This window comes from Rhinolophus hipposideros (assembly GCF_964194185.1).
Source record: "Rhinolophus hipposideros genome assembly, chromosome: 14".
Taxonomy (NCBI): domain Eukaryota; kingdom Metazoa; phylum Chordata; class Mammalia; order Chiroptera; family Rhinolophidae; genus Rhinolophus; species Rhinolophus hipposideros.
In genome coordinates, this window is record NC_138060.1 from 58,250,138 (window position 1) to 58,274,282 (window position 24,145).

General features: G+C 43.2%; 1 protein-coding gene across 1 annotated transcript; it reads left to right on the forward strand.

Annotated features, from left to right (window-relative positions):
• The first annotated feature begins 9,688 nt into the window (after positions 1 to 9,688).
• On the forward strand, positions 9,689 to 22,708 carry LOC308507573 (zinc finger protein with KRAB and SCAN domains 7-like). The gene is made up of 6 exons (XM_081072750.1): positions 9,689 to 10,020; positions 11,497 to 12,072; positions 15,682 to 15,850; positions 17,306 to 17,397; positions 17,696 to 17,822; positions 19,784 to 22,708. The coding sequence occupies exons 2-6, from the start codon at positions 11,626 to 11,628 to the stop codon at positions 21,238 to 21,240; spliced, it is 2,292 nt and encodes a 763-aa protein (XP_080928876.1). The 5' UTR covers positions 9,689 to 10,020; positions 11,497 to 11,625; the 3' UTR covers positions 21,241 to 22,708.
• Positions 22,709 to 24,145: the final 1,437 nt, after the last annotated feature.

Sequence of the window (24,145 nt, forward strand, 5' to 3'; positions counted from 1 at the left end):
CTCCATGCTCATAGCCTTCCACATGGCTTCGCTCTGGTTACCAGCAGAAGATGTACATTCTTCTGTGTGGGCTGGCTGCCAGGGTGTTAGTGGAGCTGGGCGTAAACAGAATCAGGGACATGGAGAAGCCATAATTGTCCTGTTGGTGGTGTTGGAATGTAACAAGTTGGATGCAGATTTACAGAAGGCAAGACGAGAGGACCAGGGGAGTTATTAGATGTTCTTGAGTATACAATTAACACTTGATGTGTGGTCATCAATCACTGGAAAGTGGGCAGAAAATGGGTAAATACAGAGTCAGAATGCCTCAACTCTTCCTTCCAAAATCAGGAGACAGACTGGAAACAGTCATCAGAAATCCAGTGGCTGGATAATCATAGGGGCAGTGCATCTCCTTGATGAACAGGTAGGCCAGGACTGATATGGACAGGGGACTCAGGTGAAGTGTATTAATGCTACCTACTGCCACCATGTGAGGGACGTAGGTCAGTGACGAGGTCTGGAGTAACCCATCTGAGTTTTGTTTGGATGTTTGGAATAAGTGTTACAATTCCTGAGGCCTCCCAATCTTAGCTATGGTCAACGTATGGTTTCATGAGTGCCAAAACATGGGTGTAATTCACGAAATGAGGAGTAGTGGGTCCTAAAGCCTAACATCAAGATCGTCAAGAGAAGAAAGACTGTAAATTCAGGTGAAATAGTGGTCTGGATGGAACACAGGGGTTAACGCTACATTTACAACCCAAAGAGGAATGAGAAAATGTAGTGTTTCTCAAATATGTCCACAATTCTCTGCTACTCCTTCCTTCAAGAGATGGAGCTTACTTTCCCTCTGCTTGAATGTGGGCTAGGTTTAGTGACTTGCTTCTTATAAATAGAATAAGGCAGAAGTGATGATGTGTCACTTCTAAAACTAAATCACAAAAAGACCTGTGGCTTCCTCTTTGCTCTCCGTCTTTCTGAGACCACTCACATGGAGGGAAGCTAGCTGCCATGTCTTGAGAACACTTGCACAACCTTATGGGAGGCCCACATGGTGAGAAACTGAGGACTTTTCCCAGCAGCTAGTGAAAAACTCAAGCTTCTTCTCAATAGTCATGTGAGTGAGTCATCTAAGTAGTGGCCCCTCCAGCCCCAGTCAAACCTGCAGATGATTACAACCCTGGCCAACATCATGACTACAGTCTCAGAAGATACCTTAACCCAGAACAGCACAAGCTGCTCCTGAATGTCTGATTTACAGCAACTGTGAGATAAGAAATGTTTGTTATTTAAGCCATAAATTTTGTGGTATGTAATAATAGATAGATATGTGATATGTAAGAATAGATAGATAAAAAATACACAAAGTTTTTAAAAACTCCCAAATTTCTCATATTGTCCTTAGTCTGCAGTTCCTGACTCCCTCTCTGAAATGGCACTTGGAAATTTTGAAATTGTCTTATGCCTTAGTTTGGACTTTCTTCAACACACACAAGAGACAGATCTAATTAGTTTAAGCAAAGGGGGAAATTACTGGAAAGATCTTATATCAACACTTGGAATGGTAGAGGTACAGCAGGGTCTTAAAAGCCATTGAAAACAGCCTAGAAAGTCTGTCAGAACACATCAAATGGCTTTGTCCTCAGTTCTAATTCAAAAAACTCAGGAAAAAAATTTTAATTGACCCATTGAGGTTGCGTGCCCATCCCTAGACCAATCTGCACTGGTGGGGCAAGATTTCTGATTCAAGAAATTTTGCATATTAGATTGCCTGAAACAAACCCTCCTGTACAGAGATGTAGACATTTGAAAACATGAAAAAGGTTTTAAGAAACATAGAGGAAGGAATTAGAAGGAGTCTATTAGGAAAGAGTTCCAGCAAAGAACACAAAAATAACTGGACATGTTCAAAGATAGATGAAAAGGGTTCCTGGAACCAATTCCAATGTGTGTGTGGAGGTTTCCCCACACGAAGAATTCTGAATCTAAGAATTCACCTCAATTCTGGCACTATTTACCCAGAGATAGAATCAGATTCTACGGTAAAGGGCTCAGTCCCATAAGACCACACTCCAGTTCAGATGCCAGTGGCTACAAATCAGAGCCCTTCGATTCCCTCCTCAGTTTTGACTAATTTGCTATAATGGCTCACAGAACTCAAGAAAACCCATTTACTCACTAGATTACCGATTTATTCAAAGGATATTAAAGGATACACATCTACAGCCGAATGAAGAGATCAATATAGCAAGGTCCCAAACAAAGGAGCTTCTCTCCTTGTGGAGCTTGGGGCCCCACACGATGGCAAATGGAAGCTCCTGGTTCCCCAACAAGGAAGGTCTCCCCAAAATGAGGGGGGGCCTAAAAGCGGTCCTTTGGGGATTTTATGGAGGCTTCATTACTTAATCATGGGCGATTGATTCAACCTCAAGCCCCTCCCCTCCCTGGAAATTAGAGGGCAGACCAGAAAGTTCCAATCCTCTAAGGACATGGTTGGCTCCTATTGGCAACCAGCCCTCCATCCTTAGGTTATTTGTAAAAGTCACCTTCATCAATATAAACCCAGGCACTGGATTTTTATAAAGCTCCCCAAGAGGTCCCTCTGTGCATTAGAGTTGAGAAGCACTGGCCTAAACTTGTTTTGTTCCCTGTGGAAAGGAACCTTTGTTCCTGTGGAAAGACTCCAAATTGATTTCTTATAAAAGGTTAATAGGCGCCTCCTCTATTTGTCCCTGTAAGGCTGGATACAGACTGATTAGAGGGTGGGGTTGCGTAAAAATCTGCTCCACCCAAGTTGTCCTTGACCCCAAGGCTGGCCAATGATTCTAGCTTGCTCCCACTCTGTCTTCAGATTTGAGTCCACAGCTGTCAGCATGACCTGCTCATTGGCATTGGGTAGAAGGCCTTAACCTCATTTGTGCCCTTTGCTTCCCAGCTTCTCCTCCTTGGGACTGCAGGGCTCCTAGAGATGGAGCAGGAATTGTGAACAAAAGGTTCCACCCAAACCAGTGCTTTTCAGACTTTAACATACATACAAATCACATGGTACCTTGCTTGCTAAAACTATTCTGATTCATCACATATTCTTCTGTTCTCAGTTGGTACAGGGCTTCAGCTTCTCCTGCCTCTTTTGTAATATGGTGTATGGCATATTTTTCTTGAATATTTTTAATATTTAACTTGCCTAGGTAAAAATATTTTTGCTGGCCCATTTCACTTTAGTGGATTTGGCATATGGTAAAGTGAGATATTGACTTTCTACATATACTCACACAGCTCTGAAAAACAGGAGCTCAGACTCTCTCCCCCACACTTTTCCTTTTCATTGCTTGCTGGATATTTCACTTGGATCTCCTTCAGCACCATAAGTGTAATGTCTAAAAAAATTCATCTTTTTTTCCTATGAAACCAATTCTTTCCTCACACCACAATTCAGATGTCGGCATTCTCACAGTTACTTCCAACAGCTGTAATTTCCCCTCTCCCTCCTACAGAGTCTTCCTCGAGAAAGTCTCTCACATCGTCCTTTTGCTTCTCACCACCGCATTTCAGATAGTAACTGTCTCATACACATATTTGCCCTATGTCACTAACTTCCTACTAAGCCTCCCTGTTTTCAGTTTTCCCCTTCAGTTTTTACTGTACCAAACAGCAGGAGAGGAGGAATACAGGCGAGAATGCATGGGGTATGAATGATACTGTCAGGACATATCTAATAGCTTTGGCACAGGGTCCGAGGCTATGTTGACTAAAGTCATCCAGATATTTCCCCAGCAAAAAACGGGTTTATTCAGAACAGCAAGAAATTGGGACATGCAGCCAGGTGAGCCACATGCAAATCTGCTAAAACAGAAAAGAGGAAGCTCTTTTATAGAAAGGGAAAGGAAGTTGGGGAGGGCTATTACAAGCAAAGAGTTTCACCTGTTGTGCTTTGTGATGGACGCAAGGCATGAGAGCTTTCCCTTCTGGCCTCCTTACTTCATTTTAAATGAGGTTTCTGTTTATTAATTTTTTTACAGCTATCAGCTAATCTTCACACATGTAAGCACATTATATTCTCTTCTTAAAAGGAAGGGAGAGAGAGAGAGATTTATAGGAGATCCACCTTAAACCATAACAATAGAAAAGGTTGGGGGGAAAAAAAGGATGGAAAAAGATATACCAAACAAATTCTAACAAGAAAAGCTGGTGAAATATTAACGTGTGACAAAACAGACTCCAAAGTTAACTATTTAAGAGGTACAAAATGGAACACTTCATACTGATATAAAGGAATGAAGGGGAGACAATATGCCACCCCGATGTGCCACTTTGGCATGTGGCGTGTTTTGAGGTAGAGGAGGTTAAGATGCAGCAGAATCTGGAAAAGCTTTTTAACTCTTCCTTAGAGAGGGGGGCTATAACAGAAAGAGAGTTATTACCAGAGAGAAACTTTTGTTTTAGAAAAGTTATTTTTTATAAAAATATCTTGTAAATAATGTAAATATTAACATGTAACGGGCTTGTTATTATTTCTAAATAAATATATTTAAAGTGTCTCAGTTTTATTCCTAATAAGTAAATATCAAGAGATATAATCGCACAAACAAAAGCTCTTTGGGGTCCTGAAGAATTTTTAAGAGTGTCAAAGTTCCTGAGACTAAAGAGTTTGAGAATTGCTGATCTAGAGGGATGGCAATGTGAAAGGAAAAAAAAAAATCCTGTACTTGGGTGAGAACGATGGAACCAAATAAAGACAGTTAATGGTAGTTCAGTAGAGAATACATGCCTATTGCACCTGCTAAACTACAGGGACCAAAAGGACCCATGTCTAGCTTATTTGTGTCTTTAACCCTTACAATGTCTGGTATTCAGTGGTTGCAAAACGAATATTTGTTTCATTGGTAACTACTGTGTTTCCCCGAAAATAAGACCTAACTGGACAATCAGCTCTAATGAGTCTTTTGGAGCAAAAATTAATATAAGTCCCAGTCTTATTTTACTATAGGACTGGGTATAATATAACATAAAATAAAAAATATATATATAATAAAATACCACGTCTTACATTAATTTTTGCTCCAAAAGATGCATTAAAGCTGATTGTCCGACTAGGTCTTATTTTGGGGGAAACACGGTATTCAACTTGAGACATGTTGAGTTTGGGGTGCCTGTGAGACAATTATGTAGAGACAAATAGGGAGACAGATATATGAAGCTGGAGTTCTTATATGCATAGTAGTACATACTCAGATTTATAAGTCAACAACTGGTGGGAGTCAGGTGACACAATGAGTAGGTGAACTCACTTAGAGAGGGAAAGTGTGAAAAGTGAGATGAAAATGTCAGGAAAATCCTGGGGAACACGGACCTTTAAAGGGTAGATGGAAGAAGAGTTTGGTTCATTGGGAAAGCCCAGTAATTGTTTGAGGCTACATACCAAGAAGGGTGTGTCAAAGAAAAACAACTGAGACAATATGTTATCACTGAAGTCAAGGTAGGAAGAAAGTTCAAGAAAGTAAGAGTAGTCCTGTGGCAGGTACTGTAGGTTGGCTCACCCAACAACTTTTCCACCCCCTTTTCTCCTTGTCTGCCTTTATTATAGAGCTTTGGCTGTGCAATATGGCAGTCACCAGCCATATATAGCTGTTTAAATTTAATTTCGATCAAAGAAAATTAGAAATTCATTTTATCAATCATACTAGCTACATTTCATGTGTTCAGTTACCACATGTGGCTGGTGGCTATTGTATTAGAGCAAATATAGAACATTTCCATCATCACAGAAAGTTTTATTGAATAGAGCTGCTATAGAGGTGAGAAATCTCAAATACTCCCTCTCTTAGGTTATCTTAGAACTAAGGGTGGCCATATGCACAGTTCTAATCCATAAAAGCAAGTCCCTGACAATGGTATCTCTTACTGCATAATTTTTTAAAAAGATTTTTATTAAAAATATAGCTAACATGTAATATTATATTAGTTTCAGGGGTACACCATAGTGATTCAACATTTATATACCTAAAGCAGTGATCACTATGAGAAGTCCAGCAACCACCTGACACTATACCATGTTATCACAATATTATTGACTATATTCCCTATGCTGTATATTACATTCCACGATTTTTTGTTTTATACCTGGAAATTTGGAACTCTTATTCCCCATCCCCCTTTTAAAATTTTTCAATTACAGTTGACATTTAATATTATTTTATATTAATTTCAGGTGTACAGCATAGTGGTTAGACATTTCTATAATTTAAGAAGTGATCCTTCTGACTAGCCTAGTACCCACCCGGCACCATACATAGCTATTATCATATTATTGACTATATTCCCTATGCTTTACTTTACATCCCCATGACTATTTTATTACTACCAATTTGTACTTCTTAATCATTTCACCTTTTTCACCCTGCCTCCCAACCCCCTCCTATCTATCACCCCAACAAATCTAGTACCCATCTGACACCACACATAGTTATTACAATATTATTGACTATATTCCTTATGCTATACCCTACATCCCCATAACTACTTTTTAAAAAGCAATTTGTACTTCTTAATCTCGTCCTTTTTTGTCACCCACACCCCCTAACCTCCTCCCATCTGGCAACCATCAGAATGTTCTCTGTATTTGTGAGTTTGTTTCCTCATATGGTTCTTTGAATTCTACATATAAGTGAAATCACATTGCATCTGTTTTCTTACGTCTGACACTTCACTCAGCACAATACCCTCCAGTCCATTCATGCCCCTGGAAGATGGCAAGAATGCATTCCCATCCATGGCCAAGCAATATTCCACTGAGTGGGATTTGCCCCAGCAAGCTCTGGTGCCTGTTGAGACTGCCTTTTGTGTGTGCTGCTTGTGGGGCTAATTGGACAGTGCTCTGCTGTGGTCTGAAGCCAACCTCTAGGTATGCTTGTTCTAGGACTTCTTGGAAGGGGCTCCAGTGCAGGCCCAGGTCACTTACTGCCTGTGACCTGCTGGGGACTACCTGGTAGGAGCCACAAAGTGATCCACAGTTGTTTGCTGCCTGTGTTAAACTTGGAGGCATATGAGAGTGGCTAGACTGCGAACCGAGAATGGCTGACACCAGTACCGGCCTGGGGTAGCTCTGCAAAAAGCCAGGCATCCCAAGGCCTTCTGCCACCTGCCTGCTCCCTTAAGTTTCAACCACTGATAAAGCCTCATGTGGTACATGCGTTGAGTGAGGCAGGGTCTCGGGGAGTCACCAGAGTGGAAAGAGTTGTGATCACCAGGTTAATGTAGACTCTGGTTTGGTGCCAGTGCTGAGCCTGGAGCTACTCGGTAGAAGTCTCAGAGCACACCGAGGCCAACCACAACCCACCTGGGCCTGCAGACTCCAATAGACACAGGCTTGGCCATGGAAGAGCTCCAAGGACAGATGGAGGCATTCTTGGGGCCTCATATGTGAAGGGAATTTAAAAATTCTCTGGAGTATCAGGGTTCGACTTCTTTTTGGCTCTCTTCCCATTACTCAATTGAAATAAATACAAGTATCACCTACTGTCTAACATAGCAGAAGAAGAAGATCATCGGGGGACATTATGGTGGCTTAGGGGCACACAGATTTTATACATTTAAATTAGATATTGCATCACTATTTTCTGTTAATTCCCTACAGTGTTTAATAGGAAATAGCCTGAACTGAAATAATGACACCCCTTCCCCCCAAATGTGGATCATGTTGTTCCCTCTGTCATAAATGCTCTCCCCTTCATCCCCAACATGTCTAAATGTTACATCAAGGCCCAACTCAATGCTGTTCCCTTTAAGGTTGTCTCTGATTTCTCCCAAGTTCAGTCTCTCCCTTGGCTCCCTGAATTGCTCTTATGTTGAGTCACATCCTGCCTTTTGTTAGTCACAGTTATGGGTATTTACCTGTCCTTTGCCCTTTCCATTTCCAAGGTCCAGTCTTATTCCCGTCTCCCTCCTAGAGCCCAAAGAGTTTCTTGTGTAGATGTCTTTGATGTTTGTATGGAGCTTAACAGGACATGTCAAAGCTCACAACTTACCTCACTTAATGCTCCCAAGTATGAGGGGTAAACAAGCATGGATTCATGGATTTCCGCCCCCCCCCCATTTCACAAATAAAGAAACTTAAGACACACTGGATACATATCTTGCCCGAGGTCATAAATCCCAACTGGTAAGTGGCAGAGTCAGGGTCTGTCTTGCTCACAGACTGGAAATTACAGTCTACATTTGAGATGCTTCTGGAGTAATTTGGATTTCAAATCTGAGATCTAACAATACCTAGAAGCTGAAAAATTACATCCAATAGTGTAGAGTTGATTTCCAAGACCAAAGCTGTGCTTTAGGAGATTCAGTATCACAGACACTGGCTCAGAAAAAGGCACAAGGTCTCTGGAATGAGAGACGTGAGACCTCTGTTCCTAACCCTCTGTAAGCCGGTTTCCCCACCGGTAAAATAGGAAGGTGGTGGCTAGAGAAGCGACTCAAAAGCCAGAACTGTGAGAAAACACATGGTCAGGGAAACCTAAAAACCAGAGCTGACAGAGTTGGCCTTGAGAGATTTCTTGCTCAAGAATCCTGAGTCTCTGAGGCCTTAATGAACCAATAGGACACACTCAATGGCAATGTCAGGCTGAGGATAGGACCAGATAGTCAGAACCTCCCTGTGAGGTTTCCAAATGTTGAGGGTGACCTTGTTATCAGAAAGTCACTCATTAGGCTCAGTGGGCAAAGACTGGTCTAAGAGATGTCCTTTGAGGCTGTGAAAACTCTGCTGTCGCCTTCTAATGCCTTTGTTTCTGTCCTGGCTTGTGCAGACATGAGTGACAGATGTCAGGTCCAGAGGTAGGCCCAGAATACACTTGGGATATTGCTGATACCTAGACAGCCCAGGAAAATGTTACTTTGGACCCTGTAAGGACCTACCTGCTGTGCTACGAGATACATAAAATACATAGTTAACTCTATTGGAAAGTGGTTCATCTTATCCTTTACCCTTCACCCATGGCCTTTAAACCCAAAGGTTGTGCCTCTCAGTCATATTAGCGGCAAGGATCTGTTCACATTCTACTTCTGTGTGCAAATCATTCTTCAAGGTTAAGTCCAGCTGGGTGGCACCTACCTCCCAGATACTAGACTAGACAACTGCGTCTACATTATGTTATCCCATAGCTTTGCATTTTTTATTAGCTCCTTGGCCCTCCTTTGGGGCCTCTCCTTGGACAGCAAAGTGCTGGTGCTGTTTTAGGAAAGGTTAACCATGTCTATGGGCCAAAATATCAGTCTTTGGGCATGTTTCTTCATTAGTAAGGTGGAGATGCCTGTGGCTCACTTCATGGAGATTCAGATTGGTTGGCAATGCTCTGGGCATCACATATCATTTAATAATATCAGACTGAATGCTCAGGATATGCCAAGCCTTTTGCCAGGCAGGTATGTATATTACCCATTTCAGCGCTCATAGCCCTGAATTTTTCAGATGAGAAAAAAAGGCTCAGAAGTTGAATATCTTTCCCAAGGCCACCCAGAGGGGAAAGGGCAGAGGTGGGGTGTGTCTGGTTGCCCAGACCTTGAGAGCGGCAGGGTCTGGCTTCAGGCCTCAGAGGCCCCGCCGCAAGGGCGAATTGGCCCGGCGCCCAGGGTGCCTCCCGGTATCCAAGGTGCGGGGGCGCGCGTGCCCGCCTTGGATACCCAGACTTCCGGGATCCTGGAGCGGCCGGAAGTGAAGCTTCTCGCACTTCCGGCTCGGCCATTGTTTTCGCTTCTGCCGGCCGCGGTGGTGACCGTCGGCCCGACATCGCCGCCTTGGTGCCCCAGTTGGAGGACCGGTGGCGGGGAGAGAGGCGCTGTCGGGGCCGAGGTCGTAAGGCTGGAGCCACCGCCGCCCACGGCCGATCCCACGCTTCGCGCCTCCGGCCAGCGGGCGCGGTCCCTGTGATGCTCGGAAGCCGCCCGGTGCAGAGACTTCTCTTTGTCCCATTCCCCTGACCAGCCGTGCCTGGCGCGGAGCCGGACACCTGCGGGTACGGCGATGAACAGGGCGGACGTGGCCAGGTGAGCGGCGCCTCAGAAACCTGGTTGAAGGCGAAATGTAAATAAGCTGTGTTCCCAGCCTTGCACTAGACACAATAGGAAGCGTCGGAAGTGGGTGAGACGCTGTCGGAATTTCAAACGTAGAGTGTGAGTTGGACACGCAAAAATCCAGAGGAGTTAAACTGCCGAGCGTTCGAAACAGCAAAGGAAGTAGGAAAATGGCCTGACCTTCCCGCATGTGTGGTATCTCAGGGCAGAGTTTGCAGGTTATTTTTAAGTCCACCTTTGTCTTGTTAAAGGAATAGCATCCTAGAGAGACGTAGCTTACCACGATGCATGGTGAATTGGAAGCGTAGCACAGATGCTGTAGCTACCGCTGAGGGGCTGATTTTTACCATCTATAAACTGAATAAAAGTTTTCCCCCCACTTCAGTGTCAGCCAAGTGAACCACATTTATTCGTTTGCCAGATATATTTTTCTGTATGCAATGTACACACACATGTGCAAAGATGACTGGGAACCAGGCCTGCCCTTTGAGTCCTCCCAAGAAGTGGAGAGGCTGCCATGTAAACCACAAGCGCCCTGTGAGAGGTACTTTCGTAGAAGGAAAAAGATAGTGTGGGCTCGCTGACGCAATAACCACACTGAAGCCTAGAGAGATCCGAAAGGCTTTCTAGGGAAGCTGGATTTAGTAGAAAAGGTCTGGCATGTTCTGACTCCATCAGATTCCTTTCTGTTGGTGGCCATCCAGCAGTTTGCAGGATGTGAGTGGCGAGTTGTGTATAAACTAGTTAAAATACAGTGTTACAGTGAGAGGTACAGAGAAGGAGTTTTCCAGCTCTCTTCCTGCATGGGGCAGTCAAGAAAGCCTTCAAGAGAAAATGGCATTTGTTTGGGTCTTGATAGATGAGTAAGAGTTAGAACTTTAAAGGAAGAAGAATATCCAAACGGAGAGAGTGTTCTAGCTTTGTCTCTCGAGCTTTAGTCCCAAACTTTCTTTGTTGTGCATCTCTATCACAGTGGAAACGAGTAGAAGAGTGTTAAGCCTGCACTTGCAACATAGGTTGATTTGTAAATTAGAGATGTGGACTATTTTTATATATTTAATGCACGTTTTAAAACATACACTAAATACGAGTTAAATAACAATTTGGTATTATGCACCCTTTGGATCACCTTGCATATCGCACATGTGGAGCTCATAGGTGTCTTTCTAACCTGGATGGGGAGAGAGATATAGGGGGTGTGGCTAGAACAGAGGCCTAAGGTGTGAAGGGCTGAGAAAGCTAGGCATAGATATTTAGGTTCCATCCGGTAGGTGATGGGAGCCACTGAAAGTTTAAGAAGGGAAGTCACTTGGAGAGATGCTTAAAGAAACTGCCCTGGTTGTGTTCTTTTTTTTTCCTGGAGCTTTGCTTTTTAACTGTGGAGGTTCTGTCATCAGTCTGGGGCTGAACACTTTAGGGCCTCTGATTTCTCTCTTGATGTTTCTGTAGGTGACACTCTCATCTGCCCACACCCCCAACTCTGAAAAACAGCTCCTGAGACCTGAATTACAGATTATCATTGGACAAACTGCTTTTAATCAAACAGACTGCTTCAGGAACAGGTTCTTTGGGGTCACAATGGCCACCCAAGGCAGGGGAACTTTAGGCCTCATCCCGAGGGCTGCTGTTCTCCAGAAGCAGGAGGAGCACCTGACTGTGAAGCAGGAGCCGTGCCTGACTGTGAAGCAGGAGCCGGGGAGCCAGACCTGGGGGCAGGGCTGCAGTCTCCAAAAGAGCCACCCTCCTGTCTGTGAAATTTTCCGGCTGCACTTCAGGCAGTTATGTTACCATGAGATGTCTGGGCCCCAAGAGGCGCTGAGCAGGCTCCGGGAGCTCTGTCACTGGTGGCTCATGCCCGAGGTGCACACCAAAGAGCAGATCCTGGAGCTGCTGGTGCTGGAGCAGTTCCTGAGCATCCTGCCTGCGGAGCTCCGGACCTGGGTGCAGCTGCATCACCCTGAGAGTGGCGAGCAGGCTGTGGCTGCGGTAGAGGATTTCCAGAGACACCTCGGTGGACCAGGAGAGGTGAGCACTGAGTCTAGAATGGCATCTAGCACCATTCTCTAGTGCTTAGCTTAGCCTGGGAATAGGTGTTCTCCATTGCTTTGGCTCTAGGCTGGTTTGCCCTTAGGATTCCGGGCCAGTTCCATGGAGAAAGGGAAATAGTTCGTGCTCCAAACCATAAACAAAACGGCAGTTCACAGCCAAGCTCTGTGCATCACTTCGTGAAATAGTGTTTCGTGAGCCCAGCTTCAGCGTGGATATCCACACTCCACTCCTGGCCGGTAGAGGATCTGCACCCTGGTCTGAATGGGGGGCATGACGGGGAGAAGTAAACCTTCGTGTGCTGATAACATGGACCCTCACTTGAGAAGTTCTTCTTACTCCTCTCGGACTTCTCAGAGTCAGTTCTCTCTTTCCTCCTTGTAGGTAACATTTCTGCCTTATGAGAGGTAACATTTAATTCCAAATTCAGTTCTTCCTATTTCCCTGGGATTCTCTGAAATTTAAAGCAAGGTAACTCAAATTAGAGGAAACGTTGGAGAGTGGTAACAGTGGGAAATCTGGCTTCTAGGGCAACAGAGCTAACTAGCTTGGTGACCGTGTGTATCAGTCAGGGTTCAGCCAAAGAAAAACCATTAGCAAATTATATATAAATATGCAAATACTTTTATTTCTATTATTGCTAGAAAGTGTTTGTATGATTGTGGGAGCTGGCAAGGCAAATCTGAAATCTGTAGGGCAGGCCGTCAGGAAGGGCTGGCTGGAACTCTCAGGCACAGGCTGAAGCTTCTGTCCACAGGCAGAATTTCTTCATGGAACTGTCAGCTCTGATTTTTAGGCCTTGCAACTGATTGAATCGGTCCGATCCAGATTATCTAGGATAATCTCCTTTATTTAAATTAAACTGATTATGTATTTTAATCACATGTACAAAATACCTTCGCAGCAACACCTAGGTGAGTGCTAATGACATATCAATCCAGACCATCACAACATGGATAAGTCATTTGCTCCAGATGAATCAAATTGCTCCATTGTAACTGAGCAGGCTGTATTAGGGTCCCTTCTATGTTTATTCCTTTGCACTTTACCAGGAAAAACCAGTATATGAAATTTCCTGAGTATTCATCACATAACTTTATTCAGTTCTTTAAAAAAAATGATTACGGGTGGTGAACACACAATGGGATTTATAGACAATGTAATACAGAATTGTACACCTGAAATCTATGTAAATTTACTAACAATTGTCACCCCAATAAATTTAATTTAAAAAAATGATTACATATCTCGGGAATCAATTCCAGTTGATGGGCGTCCTAGGGCTAGACCTTTTTCTAGGTGAACTAGCCAGTGCCCATTTGGAGTTACTAAATCCATTGTTAACCATTATTTCCTTGTGAATCACTTTGTAAAGTAGTAAACAAGTAAACATACAGGAACAAATCAGCCATTGCTAAGATCTAGAGAGCAACTATGCCCAACCATGGGCAAAGACAAGTGGCTGAAGTATTTAGAGTGCCATTTAGTGAGGAAGGTGGAAGACAAATTTTCCTGTTTCCTACCTTCTTTTGCTTAAGCAGAAGAGAATGCTCCCTCCATTAAAGTTCAGTCTTCTTTATCCAGGAAGCTTCAGAAAAAAGTAACTAAGTCACAAACCCAAGAGACTAATAGTTGACAGTCAGGGCAGCTGAACACTCATGGCTCCAACCAAGGAGTGGCTCTCAATTTCTTATTCTGCCACTATTGTCAGCTTAAGTCTTCCAACATGAAGACATGAGAACAAGACTCTCTTCGAGCATGGACTCATAAAATGTATTTATGGCTAAATGAATAAACAAGCTTTTTCATGGCAGTTTGCCAGGAAATTAAGTAATATCAGGCAGATCAGAGTCAGTGTATGTGTGCACATTGGAGCTGGAGAGGATTATAGAGTACTCCCTGCTGGGCTGCGGAATCATGCAATTTACAAAATGCTTTTATACCCTGTATCTTATTTCTGTTCCTAGCAGGCTTACAAAATACGCAAAGAGTAATCATTATCTCCATTTGACAAGTGCTGCCAGCACAGAATGGTTAATTGACTCATCTAAGATTACAGAGCTAGTAAGCATTTCCTTTGTCCATGAGACTTGACCAAAGTGTTAGGTTACTGCTGAATACCACCAAGTGTGGGAACCAGGATTTTCCAGCTTATTTGATTCTAAGCCCCTAGCTTTCCTCTAGTGTCTTGCTGTGGAGTGCCATCTGAGACTAAAAATTGGAACGAGGATTCCATGCCTGTGAGGAAAGGAAACCTGTTTGAGTCCTAGATAATAAGAACTGTACCAGGATTTAATTGCTGATGAAGTACACGGTTGTGTTGTCACAGTGCAGTTAAGTGCTATTTTCTGCCAGTGCCCACAGCTGCTGTATTGGAGAACTGTAACTCTCATTTATAAGAACTGTCCAGGGGAGAGCCTGGAACCACAGACCCCAGGCAGACTCCTGGTCCCACACTACACTGGAGAGATATACACTAAAGGAGTGAGTCCCCTTCCATTTTAGCAGCTGTAACCCAATCCGGCAAATCCAGTATGGTTTATTGAAGGAGCAGTGATTTTTACAGTATGCCATGCTATGTACATGCCAGAGCAAGTGAGCTTGTACATGTGATTTATTTCGATAATGTTTTAGGTTTTATGCTGCAAATGCTGGTAAAAATAGTAACCATGAGATTATGAGGAGCTAATTTGATGACAGTAAGCAATGGTTAGAAATGAAAGGTCTGTGCTCTGAGGTATTCTCAAGGTTCTAAAGACGAGTTATCTCGTTTTATTTGACTTTTTTAAATATAAATTATTGGGGAAAGGTAGTACTGAATTTGCAGATAACCCTAAAAACTTTTAGCAAAATATCGAGAGGATGTCAGTTAGCAAATATTAATTGAGCACCAGTGTTGGGCCAAATGTAGTTCTAGGAGCTAGTGATCCAGACAAAGCTCTTACCCTCAAAAAGCTTATATTTCATTGGGGGCACAATGGATAATAAAGGTATGAATCAGATCATATAAAGGTTAATACTCGCTATAGAAAATGTAATCAGGTAATTTGAGAGCGTGATTAGCCTCGCTTTGTCAGTAAGGGGTGGGTGTTCTGAAGAGGAGACACTTTTGCTGAGAGAAATTGGAAAAACTCCTTTGAGGCTTGTCAGCTACTATTCTGGGATGTTGCCTCAGAAGCATTATTTATGCACACATAGGCAGACACAAATTGTCATTTTTCGTTTTCTTGGTACTTCTGATTGGTCTCTTCTGCTGGCTAAGGCCTTAGGGAGTGTACTGAATTGTTCTCCTGGCTCTTTTTCTGGATAGTTCTTAAAGTGAATTTGGGTCTGAAAAACTGAAGTGGAAGTTTATATTATCTGGTCTTCAAGCTCCTAACAGGAAGGTCAGCAGAGGGATGGCCAGTAGGACTGCAAGTGGCAGACCCGCTTTGACAGTTTTCCCCCCAATGGGCTGCACTGGTGGGGCTGGAAAGACACTCTGGCTCTTCTACCCTGGCTTTCTTTCTAGGGGTGCTTCTTAGAGGTTTTGGGTTCTGGACCTTCAAGGATGCTCTATTGAACCCAATTGTATTTCCTTGCCTCTAGGTTTCAGCTCCAGCACAGGAACAGGAAATGCATTTGGAGGAGATGACAACCCTCGGTGCAACAGAGGAATCTCCTCCTACCTTACCCCTCAGTGAGGGTTCAGCCCCTGGAGCCCACCTTGAGCCTCCTCGTGTCCCAGGGGCACACCACCTCCCCAATGGGCACTCTGGTATCACCTCTCCAATTCTGGCTTGAAGTCATGCCTCCCTTCTCTCTTCTAGAGTCTCCTTTCCTTCATCTCCCCATCTCCTACCCTATTAAAATTCCTCATTGCCCTGCCCTCTGTCTTCCTTCCCTAGTGACTTTGTTCCTTTTGCTTATTCTTCAATCATTCGTGTGTTTAGCAAATTTTTGTTAAGCACATGTCATGGGAAAGGCACTGTTGGGGACCAGAGAGAGGCAGTACACCGTCACTGCTTTCAAAGAGCTTGTCACCTGCTTAGCAGAATGTCAGCCACAGTGCAAGAAGAGGCAGCCTCAGAAGATACGTATGAGTGAGATCTGTGGCCAGGCGTTTCATGCCGTCACAAATGAGCAGTGTGGATATTGTTCATGGTGAGCTAGAGTGGGTAGGGGATGCTCATAGGGCAGGAGGCAGTGAAAGATCAGGGAGGAATTTAAAAGGTAGAGAAAAGTGGGAGGTGCCAGAGCAGAGGATGTAAGCAAAGACTCTTAGTGGGAGTTCCTCGGACCCCATTGAGGTGGGGTCAAGGAGGAGTATATTTAGGAGCCTGAGGTCTATTTGTACAGGACCTTAGAGGTGAGGCCAGGAAGGTTTTGGGGGGCAGGGGATGGTGTGTTAGAAACAATATTTTAGGATGATTACTCTGCTACATGTGAGCCCTGTGGATCAAATGGGGACACCAGTGGCCAGGAGCCTCAGTAGAGACTAGTGTAGGACAGTAGATGTGAGGCAATTACTGCCTGAGAGGGGTGGAGTGGAATGGAAAGTGATAGATACGACAGACATTGTGAAGGAAGGATCCAGGAGGCAACAGAGAGATGGGGGGAATCAGAGGAGTTGGGCCAATGTCTGGGGTCATTGACAGAACTTGAGAAGTCGAGAAAGGAACGTGGTAAGAGCATGCATTTTAGACACTGAACTTAAGGTGCTGTGGGACACCACATGGAATGTCCAGTAGACAACTGGAAGCCTGTGATTGGTGGAGAAGAGCCAGGAACTGTGAGAGCCGCATTAGAGCAGTGACAGTCAGTGAGTCTCACAGACAGAAAAAGGCAGCTCTGAGGCCTGAGCGCCTGGAGTGACCAAACGAGAGGGCAGGAGAAGGAAGAGAAACCAGGGAATGAAAGCCAGAGATCTGAGGGGAAATCAGGTGAGGCTGATGGTAGGGAAGCTATGGGAGAGAGTGGTCAGAAGATAGCTTCCTTCAGAGAGGTTGAAGGTGAGGGTTGGGAGAAGTGTTTTGTTTGATGAGCGGGACCTCGTACTGTGTCCTCCGTGGAAAATTCACAGCATAGTTAGGACAACACCTGTATGGAAGGGGCATGAGAGTGAGTGTGTGTGAATCTGCCTGGGTTCTCTTGAATCCACTCACTGGGATACAGACCTGATTGGAGTCAAGGGCAGGCCTTGTCCCACTCATGGCTTTCTTTCCTCCCTCAGCTCATGGTGCTTCCCGGGTGTCTGCCCTTCCCCGAGCAAGGCAGTTAGGAGACCAAGCAGTGGCACCTGTGCTTCGGATGGTCAGGCCCCAGGTGAGCGTGGTTCTCTGTCTTTCCGGAGTTCCCGAGTCTGTGGCCCAGGAATAGGTAGAGCTCACCTCTGGGCACTGGTCATTGTGAGACTGCTCCTGTGGCTTCCCCAGGGCTGGCCCCTCCTGCTGAGTTCATGGACTCTCTCGTGCCTTGGACTTGTCCTTTTAGATGTGTCATCCCCGCTTGTCCCTCTCCCACCCCTTTGCCCACCAGGGCCTTTACCCTGTGCTCTTGGTACCCGTGATGACTTCCCTTCAGTCTGGGAATGTCCCTGAGCAGTAGAAGCTTGTCATTCCAGGGCTCTGCAGCATATGGGTTCCCGTCTGTGGACTGTACTGAGAAGAAGGGCAGAGGTCTAGCACGGAGTCGGAGAGGCCTGAACCGGAACATCAGGCCGGAAACGTACCGCAGCATGGCCTCGTTGGGTAATGATTCTGAGCCCCAGCCCCTTTGCTTCTGTATCCCTCACATCCCCTTTGCTATATTCTTGTTCTTGATGACCTTTTATTATGAAAAATGGGAAACATACACAAAGTGGAGAGAACAGTATAATGAACCTGTTTGCGCCCATCACCCAGCTTTAACAGTTATCAACTTTCTCTTCATTATGGATTGAGCCAGGGTGGTTTAGTTAGTAAAAGCCAAAAGATTAATACGATCTGAAGAGAAACCAGAGTGTAGGGTGGTTTAGTTAGAATCTGTAGTTGTAAGGAACAGAGAGCCGCTCACCTTATCGTAAGTAATGAGCTATGTTACTCACAACAAGGCTAAAGGAGTGGGAACCCTGAACAAACCAACTGGCTAGACCAGACTTGGAGAAGCAGGGCCTGTTGAGACTGGGGAACCTGGGAGCCTGAGCAATATAAGGAAACGAATGTTTACACGTCCTTGTACTGGGAATGTCACACAGCCTGCTCCCCACATATCTGTTTTGTCCTCCCACTGCTACTCGTTCTTTTCACTCTGAATCTTTTGGCCACTCATAGCTGAATTGAACTAGATAGACTTTCTATACCTCACGCTTCCTGCTCGCTGTGGCTCCTAGTGGCTTGGCTTTTCTCAATGCATCATTTCAGCTCGAGCTTTTACTTGTAGTTTCCTTCACGTTGCCCTACTTCCTGTTCCGAGTTTCCTTAGACAGGGACTCCGAGGGTGGTTCAGCAGTGAAATATCATGTCTGTTTGGGCAGAACTTTGGCTCTGGCCACAGCAGGGGCCGATGTCTAATCTACAGAAAACGTACACTTGGATGTATTGCCTGGCCCTGGTTCAGTCACCTGTGGTCCATCATGGGATGGGCTGCGTACTTTGCACACAGCATGGTTGCCTTAGCTTCTGCTTCAGGAAAGACTGGAGCAGGGCAGCTTCCTTGAAGGTGCTGTTGTCAGGATAGCTTGTGTGATTGACAAGTCTGGGACAGTAGCCTACTCTGGAGAGGGTGAGTTCAGGAGTCAGGGATTCAGAAATCTGCAACTTCCACATACTAAAGTAGCATGATGATTTGTAGCCTTGGTTTAGATGTGATTGAAAGGAACCAAAATTTTTGTGTTTAGCTATCAGTATGATTGCCCTGCCTTCTCCCAGCTTTGGTATTAAAAAATTCTAGAATTCAAAAAACCATATTCAACTGTTCAGTTTTTATAATTCCAGATTATCAAGATGCCAAAGACATATTTTGATTTATATTTAAAATAATTGATGCCCTTCTTAATTTTCACAAGAGTGCAGTACTGTTTCCTAGCAGTCCAGAGCTCCAGGATCTAGGCGATCTTTTCGAGCTCTATTCTTCCCTTCAGTACTTAGCCCAGCATTTCTGAACCTATAGCTTCTCAAAATCTTGGTACTTTCCTGTTATACCAGCAGCACTTCTTTTTTACGCTTTTTTCCTAATCATACCTTCATAATGTAAATCTCCCTTCTACTCTCATTTTTGCCCACGCTGTTTCTCATATTTGATTTGAGGTATTTGCCATCACACTCTCCCCAACATCTTTGCTGAGAATCATGGAACCATACAATGTCATGGTTGGAGAAGATCTTAGAGTTTATAATCAACTAAGGAGACATAGCATCTAAGTGACTTCTGGAAGATCAAACATGCTTTACGTCTGGTCTGTAGCCTTTCAGTTACCCTGCTCACTTGTCTGTGTTGACTCAACATCTGTCTGTCCTGATGGCTCTTCATCCACAGCCATCTTCCCTCTCTTTGTCTTTCTGGTAATTAGAAAAATTTGAACTGTTTCTCATTTTCTGTCCTGTTCTCAATGTGTCACCTCACTTCTTACCCATAATGTGAAGTTTTTTTCAGGTGCATAGACTCCTGATGATTCTGTTTCCTTAATAGAACAAGAAATGAGTAAAAGCTGTTTTCTTCTTTCTCTTGGCAGCAGGGGAGTCTGGGGTGGAGAGTTCAGAGTTGCCTCCAAAGCAGGAAATTTCTAAAGGATCAGAGTCATCTACTGATGGGACATCAGGAGGCCTCTATGGGGTGGTTCCTGGGGGACCAGAGGCGGCAGATGTTTGTAAAGATGCTTTAGAGAATCTAGAAGTGCAGCCCTCAGATGAGGAAGGGAGCCGACTGGAAAGCGGTTTCTTGGAAAGAACATGTGAGGATAAAAATAAATCCACCAAAGATGGATGTGATGAATATAAGGAACTTGAAGAACGTCCAGATGTGTCCTCCAGCCCTGCAGAACATCAAGGAGTTCTGGAGGCACAGAAATTCTATCAATGTGATGAATGTGGCAAAACTTTTAATCGGAGTTCGCACCTTATTGGCCATCAGAGAATCCACACTGGAGAGAAACCCTATGAGTGTAATGAGTGTGGTAAGACCTTCAGGCAGACTTCTCAGCTCATAGTTCATCTCAGAATCCACACAGGGGAAAAGCCCTATGAATGCAGCAAGTGTGGGAAGACCTATCGGCACAGCTCCCACCTCATTCAACACCAGCGACTCCACAATGGGGAGAAACCATATAAATGTAACAAATGTGGAAAAGCCTTTACTCAGAGTTCCCAACTCATTGATCACCAGAGAACCCATACAGGGGAGAAACCGTATGAATGCAATGAATGTGGGGAGACCTTCATTAGGAATAAAAGTCTCGTCCGACATCAGGTACTTCACACTGGTAAGAAACCCTACAAGTGTAGCGAGTGTGAGAAAGCTTTCTGTTCTAATAGAAATCTTATAGACCATCAGAGAATCCATACTGGGGAGAAGCCTTATGAGTGTATTGAATGTGGCAGGGCCTTCAGTCGGAATAAATGTCTTATTCGACATCAAAGCCTCCATACTGGGGAAAAACCTTACAAATGTAAGGAGTGTGGGAAAGCTTTTAGTCAGAACTCTCAACTTGTTGACCATGAGCGAATTCATACTGGAGAAAAACCTTTTGAATGTAGTGAGTGTGGTAAGGCATTCAGCCTGAGTAAATGTCTCATTCGACATCAGAGACTTCACACAGGTGAAAAGCCCTATAAATGTAATGAGTGTGGAAAATCCTTCAATCAAAACTCACACCTCATTATACACCAGAGAATTCACACTGGCGAGAAACCTTACGAATGTAATGAGTGTGGGAAGGTCTTCAGTTACAGCTCCAGTCTCATGGTACATCAGAGAACTCACACTGGGGAGAAACCCTATAAATGCAATGACTGTGGGAAAGCTTTTAGTGACAGCTCACAACTCATCGTGCACCAAAGAGTTCATACTGGTGAGAAACCCTATGAATGCATTGAGTGTGGGAAAGCCTTCAGTCAGCGTTCCACTTTTAATCACCACCAGCGAACTCACACTGGAGAGAAGCACTCAGTTCTGACTCGGTCAGTTTCATAAGGCATAAGTTCCCAAGACAGAGAGCAAGGATCTTTGAATTAAGTTTTTTTTATAAGAAGTATGCTCAACCTGTTCTCCTCTTGGAACACATAATCAAAGTGGACCATTCCCTAAATGATGTCTGCTGGGTCATAGAGTTGGGAGAGGGAGTAACAGTACAGTCCTTCCCCACTATTGGGGAAGTAAGGACTGCACATTTCATATACTTGTAGGGTTTCTGTTTCCTTCCTTCCCTCTTTTCTTCCTTCCTTTCCTCTTTCCTTCTTTCCTTCTTCCTTCCTTCCTTCCTTCCTTCCTTCCTTCCTTCCTTCCTTCCTTCTTTCCTTCCTTCCTTCCTGCCCTCCTTCCCTCCTTCCTTTCGTTCTTCCCTCCCTCCCTCCTCCCCTCTCTCTCTCTTTCTGTCCCTCCTGTTTAAAAATGTATTTAATTTCTTAGTTATGCATCCTAATCAGACTGCTTCTCAAGGATAGAGATTATACTTTCCTTATTCTGTTTGACCTCTCTTTCACTATTTACATAAAGGCATTCTCTAAGACTCTGATTTTTTTCTCTTGGCTGTGGCCCTCTTACTTTTTAAACTTCTACTCTGATCTAGACCCTCATCGTTTGTGTTCCCTACCCAGAAAACATTCTCTTCCTGTTGGCAGATCTGTGTCCCTCAGAACTTTCCAGATCCATCTCATCTCTGGAAGATTGATTTCTTCAAATGCTTCTTCATTCTTCTTAAACTTCTGTTTATATGACCTCAGTGCTTTGAATTAGCTGGTGCTACAATGTGCAACTGTTGCTAAATTGCTGTGTAAATTCTCAACTTAATGCATATGTGTTTACATTCATCCCAACTTATTGTAGGCTCTTTGAGGTTGGGTATGGTATCTATTTCTTTTAGCATATAGATAATAATTTTCACATAGTAGTTGTTAATAAATAATTTTTTAAAAACAATTCTATTGAATCTTTCTTAAATTGGGTATAGTCTCCCTCTTCCTTTCCCCAACCAGACCAGAGGCTTCTAAATATGAAAGTGGCATTTCATCATAGGATATCACATACAAACACCTCATTGCCTTCTGCATGTATTTCTGGATGTCTCACTACTGTTACTTCATTGTTGGTCTGATATATGTTCTACTGTATGTAGGAAGTTTCCTTCTATTCCCATTTTTTGAAGAAGCAATGTGGTATCATAGTTAAGGACGCAGAATTTGTGCTTAGAACTCTAGGTTCAATCCTGACTGCATACTTTCTTAGGTGTGTGATCCTGGGCAAGTCACTTGGCTTCCTTGTGTCACAGTTCTTCCATCTCTAATCCGGAGCTGCCTTATAGGGATGTTTAGGATAATATTAGTTCACTTGTGTAAGGCACTTAAAACAATGCTTGGCACATATTACTCTAGCTGTTATTCTTAGAATTTTTATTAAGATGGTTGCTAAATTCTATCAAGTTTTAAAAGAAATCTATTGTTGTAATTTTATTGGTCATGTCTGTTTGTTTTTTTTTTTTGACAACTTTCCAAATAATTGAAATTTCTTTGTGTACCTGATATAAATTTATTTGTGGTGAGTTTTTTGAAGTACAGAACTGGATTGAATTTACTAAGGTTTTGCAGGCTTTGCAAAATGTATTTGGAAAAAATGGGTTTTTTTGTATTGCTTTGGAAGAATTTGCATAATATGGGAATTAGTTTTTGAAGAGTAAAAATAACTGGGCCTGATGCATTCTGGGGGAGGAAGGTATTGGGACAGATAAATCTTTAGCAAAATTTTGATTAATGGTTGCCTTTTTAGGTTTCTCCCTCTGTGCAAAATTTGGTAATATGTATCTGGAAATCATTTTTACTGGGCTCTCAGTTGCATAAAGTTTTACCTATTCTATAAAAGTAATATACTTTCTTCTGTGTATGTAGTTAGAGCTCTATTTTCATATATAATGTTTTACATTTTGGTTACCTTTCAATTTTTCTGTCATGATTATCAAGTTTAGTTGGTTTTGTTTCTCTTTGGAACTCCAGTTTTTGTTAAATATATTTTTTTCATGTTTTTTTTTTACTGCATCAGGTTACAGAGGTTTTTCATTCATCCTATATTTCGTTTGTTTTTTTTCCCCCATTAGTCACTTATGAGGTCTTTCCAGTCATGGTATTTGCCCTAAAATAGGGAAAGTGGGTTTTCCTTGAATCCTTTTAGAGTCCAAATGGATGCCATTAAAAATGTCAGTTTGGATCTGAATCTAGATTAGTTGTAAATTTACTTTACTGATATGTACTTTAGCAGTAAAGAAGTAAAGGATCAGCTCAACGTTTTGGTAATCTGATTGAAAACCTACCTAGAGCCAGCTTTTTGTATCTGGCTTTCTTTTTGCCTCTGCCTTCATATCGTATTTCCCTGAAAATAAGACCTGACCAGAAAATATGCCCTAGTATGATTTTTCAGGATGCTCATAATATAAGCCCTACCCCAACAATAAGCCCCAGTTAAGGTCATCAGCCAGACGGACACATTTAGTACATCCGTTGCAACACACGACAGATGTATTGAATTATAAAATACCATGTTTCCCTGAAAATAAGACCTAACCAGAAAATAAGCCCTAGCGTGATTTTTCAGGATGCTCATAATATAAAATAAGCCCTACCATATTTGACCGAAAATAAGACTGGGTCTTATATTAATTTTTGCTCCAAAAGACACATTTGGGCTTATTTTATATTATGAGCATCCTGAAAAATCATGCTAGGGCTTATTTTCTGGTTAGGTCTTATTTTTGGGGAAACACAGTAATATTATTAATATATAATTAAATATAAATAATATTGACATTAATACTTGAATGTTAACATAAATTATAATTAAATATTTGTAAATACCCAAGCGGGCACCTTTGGACAAGAGGTAAATGCCTATG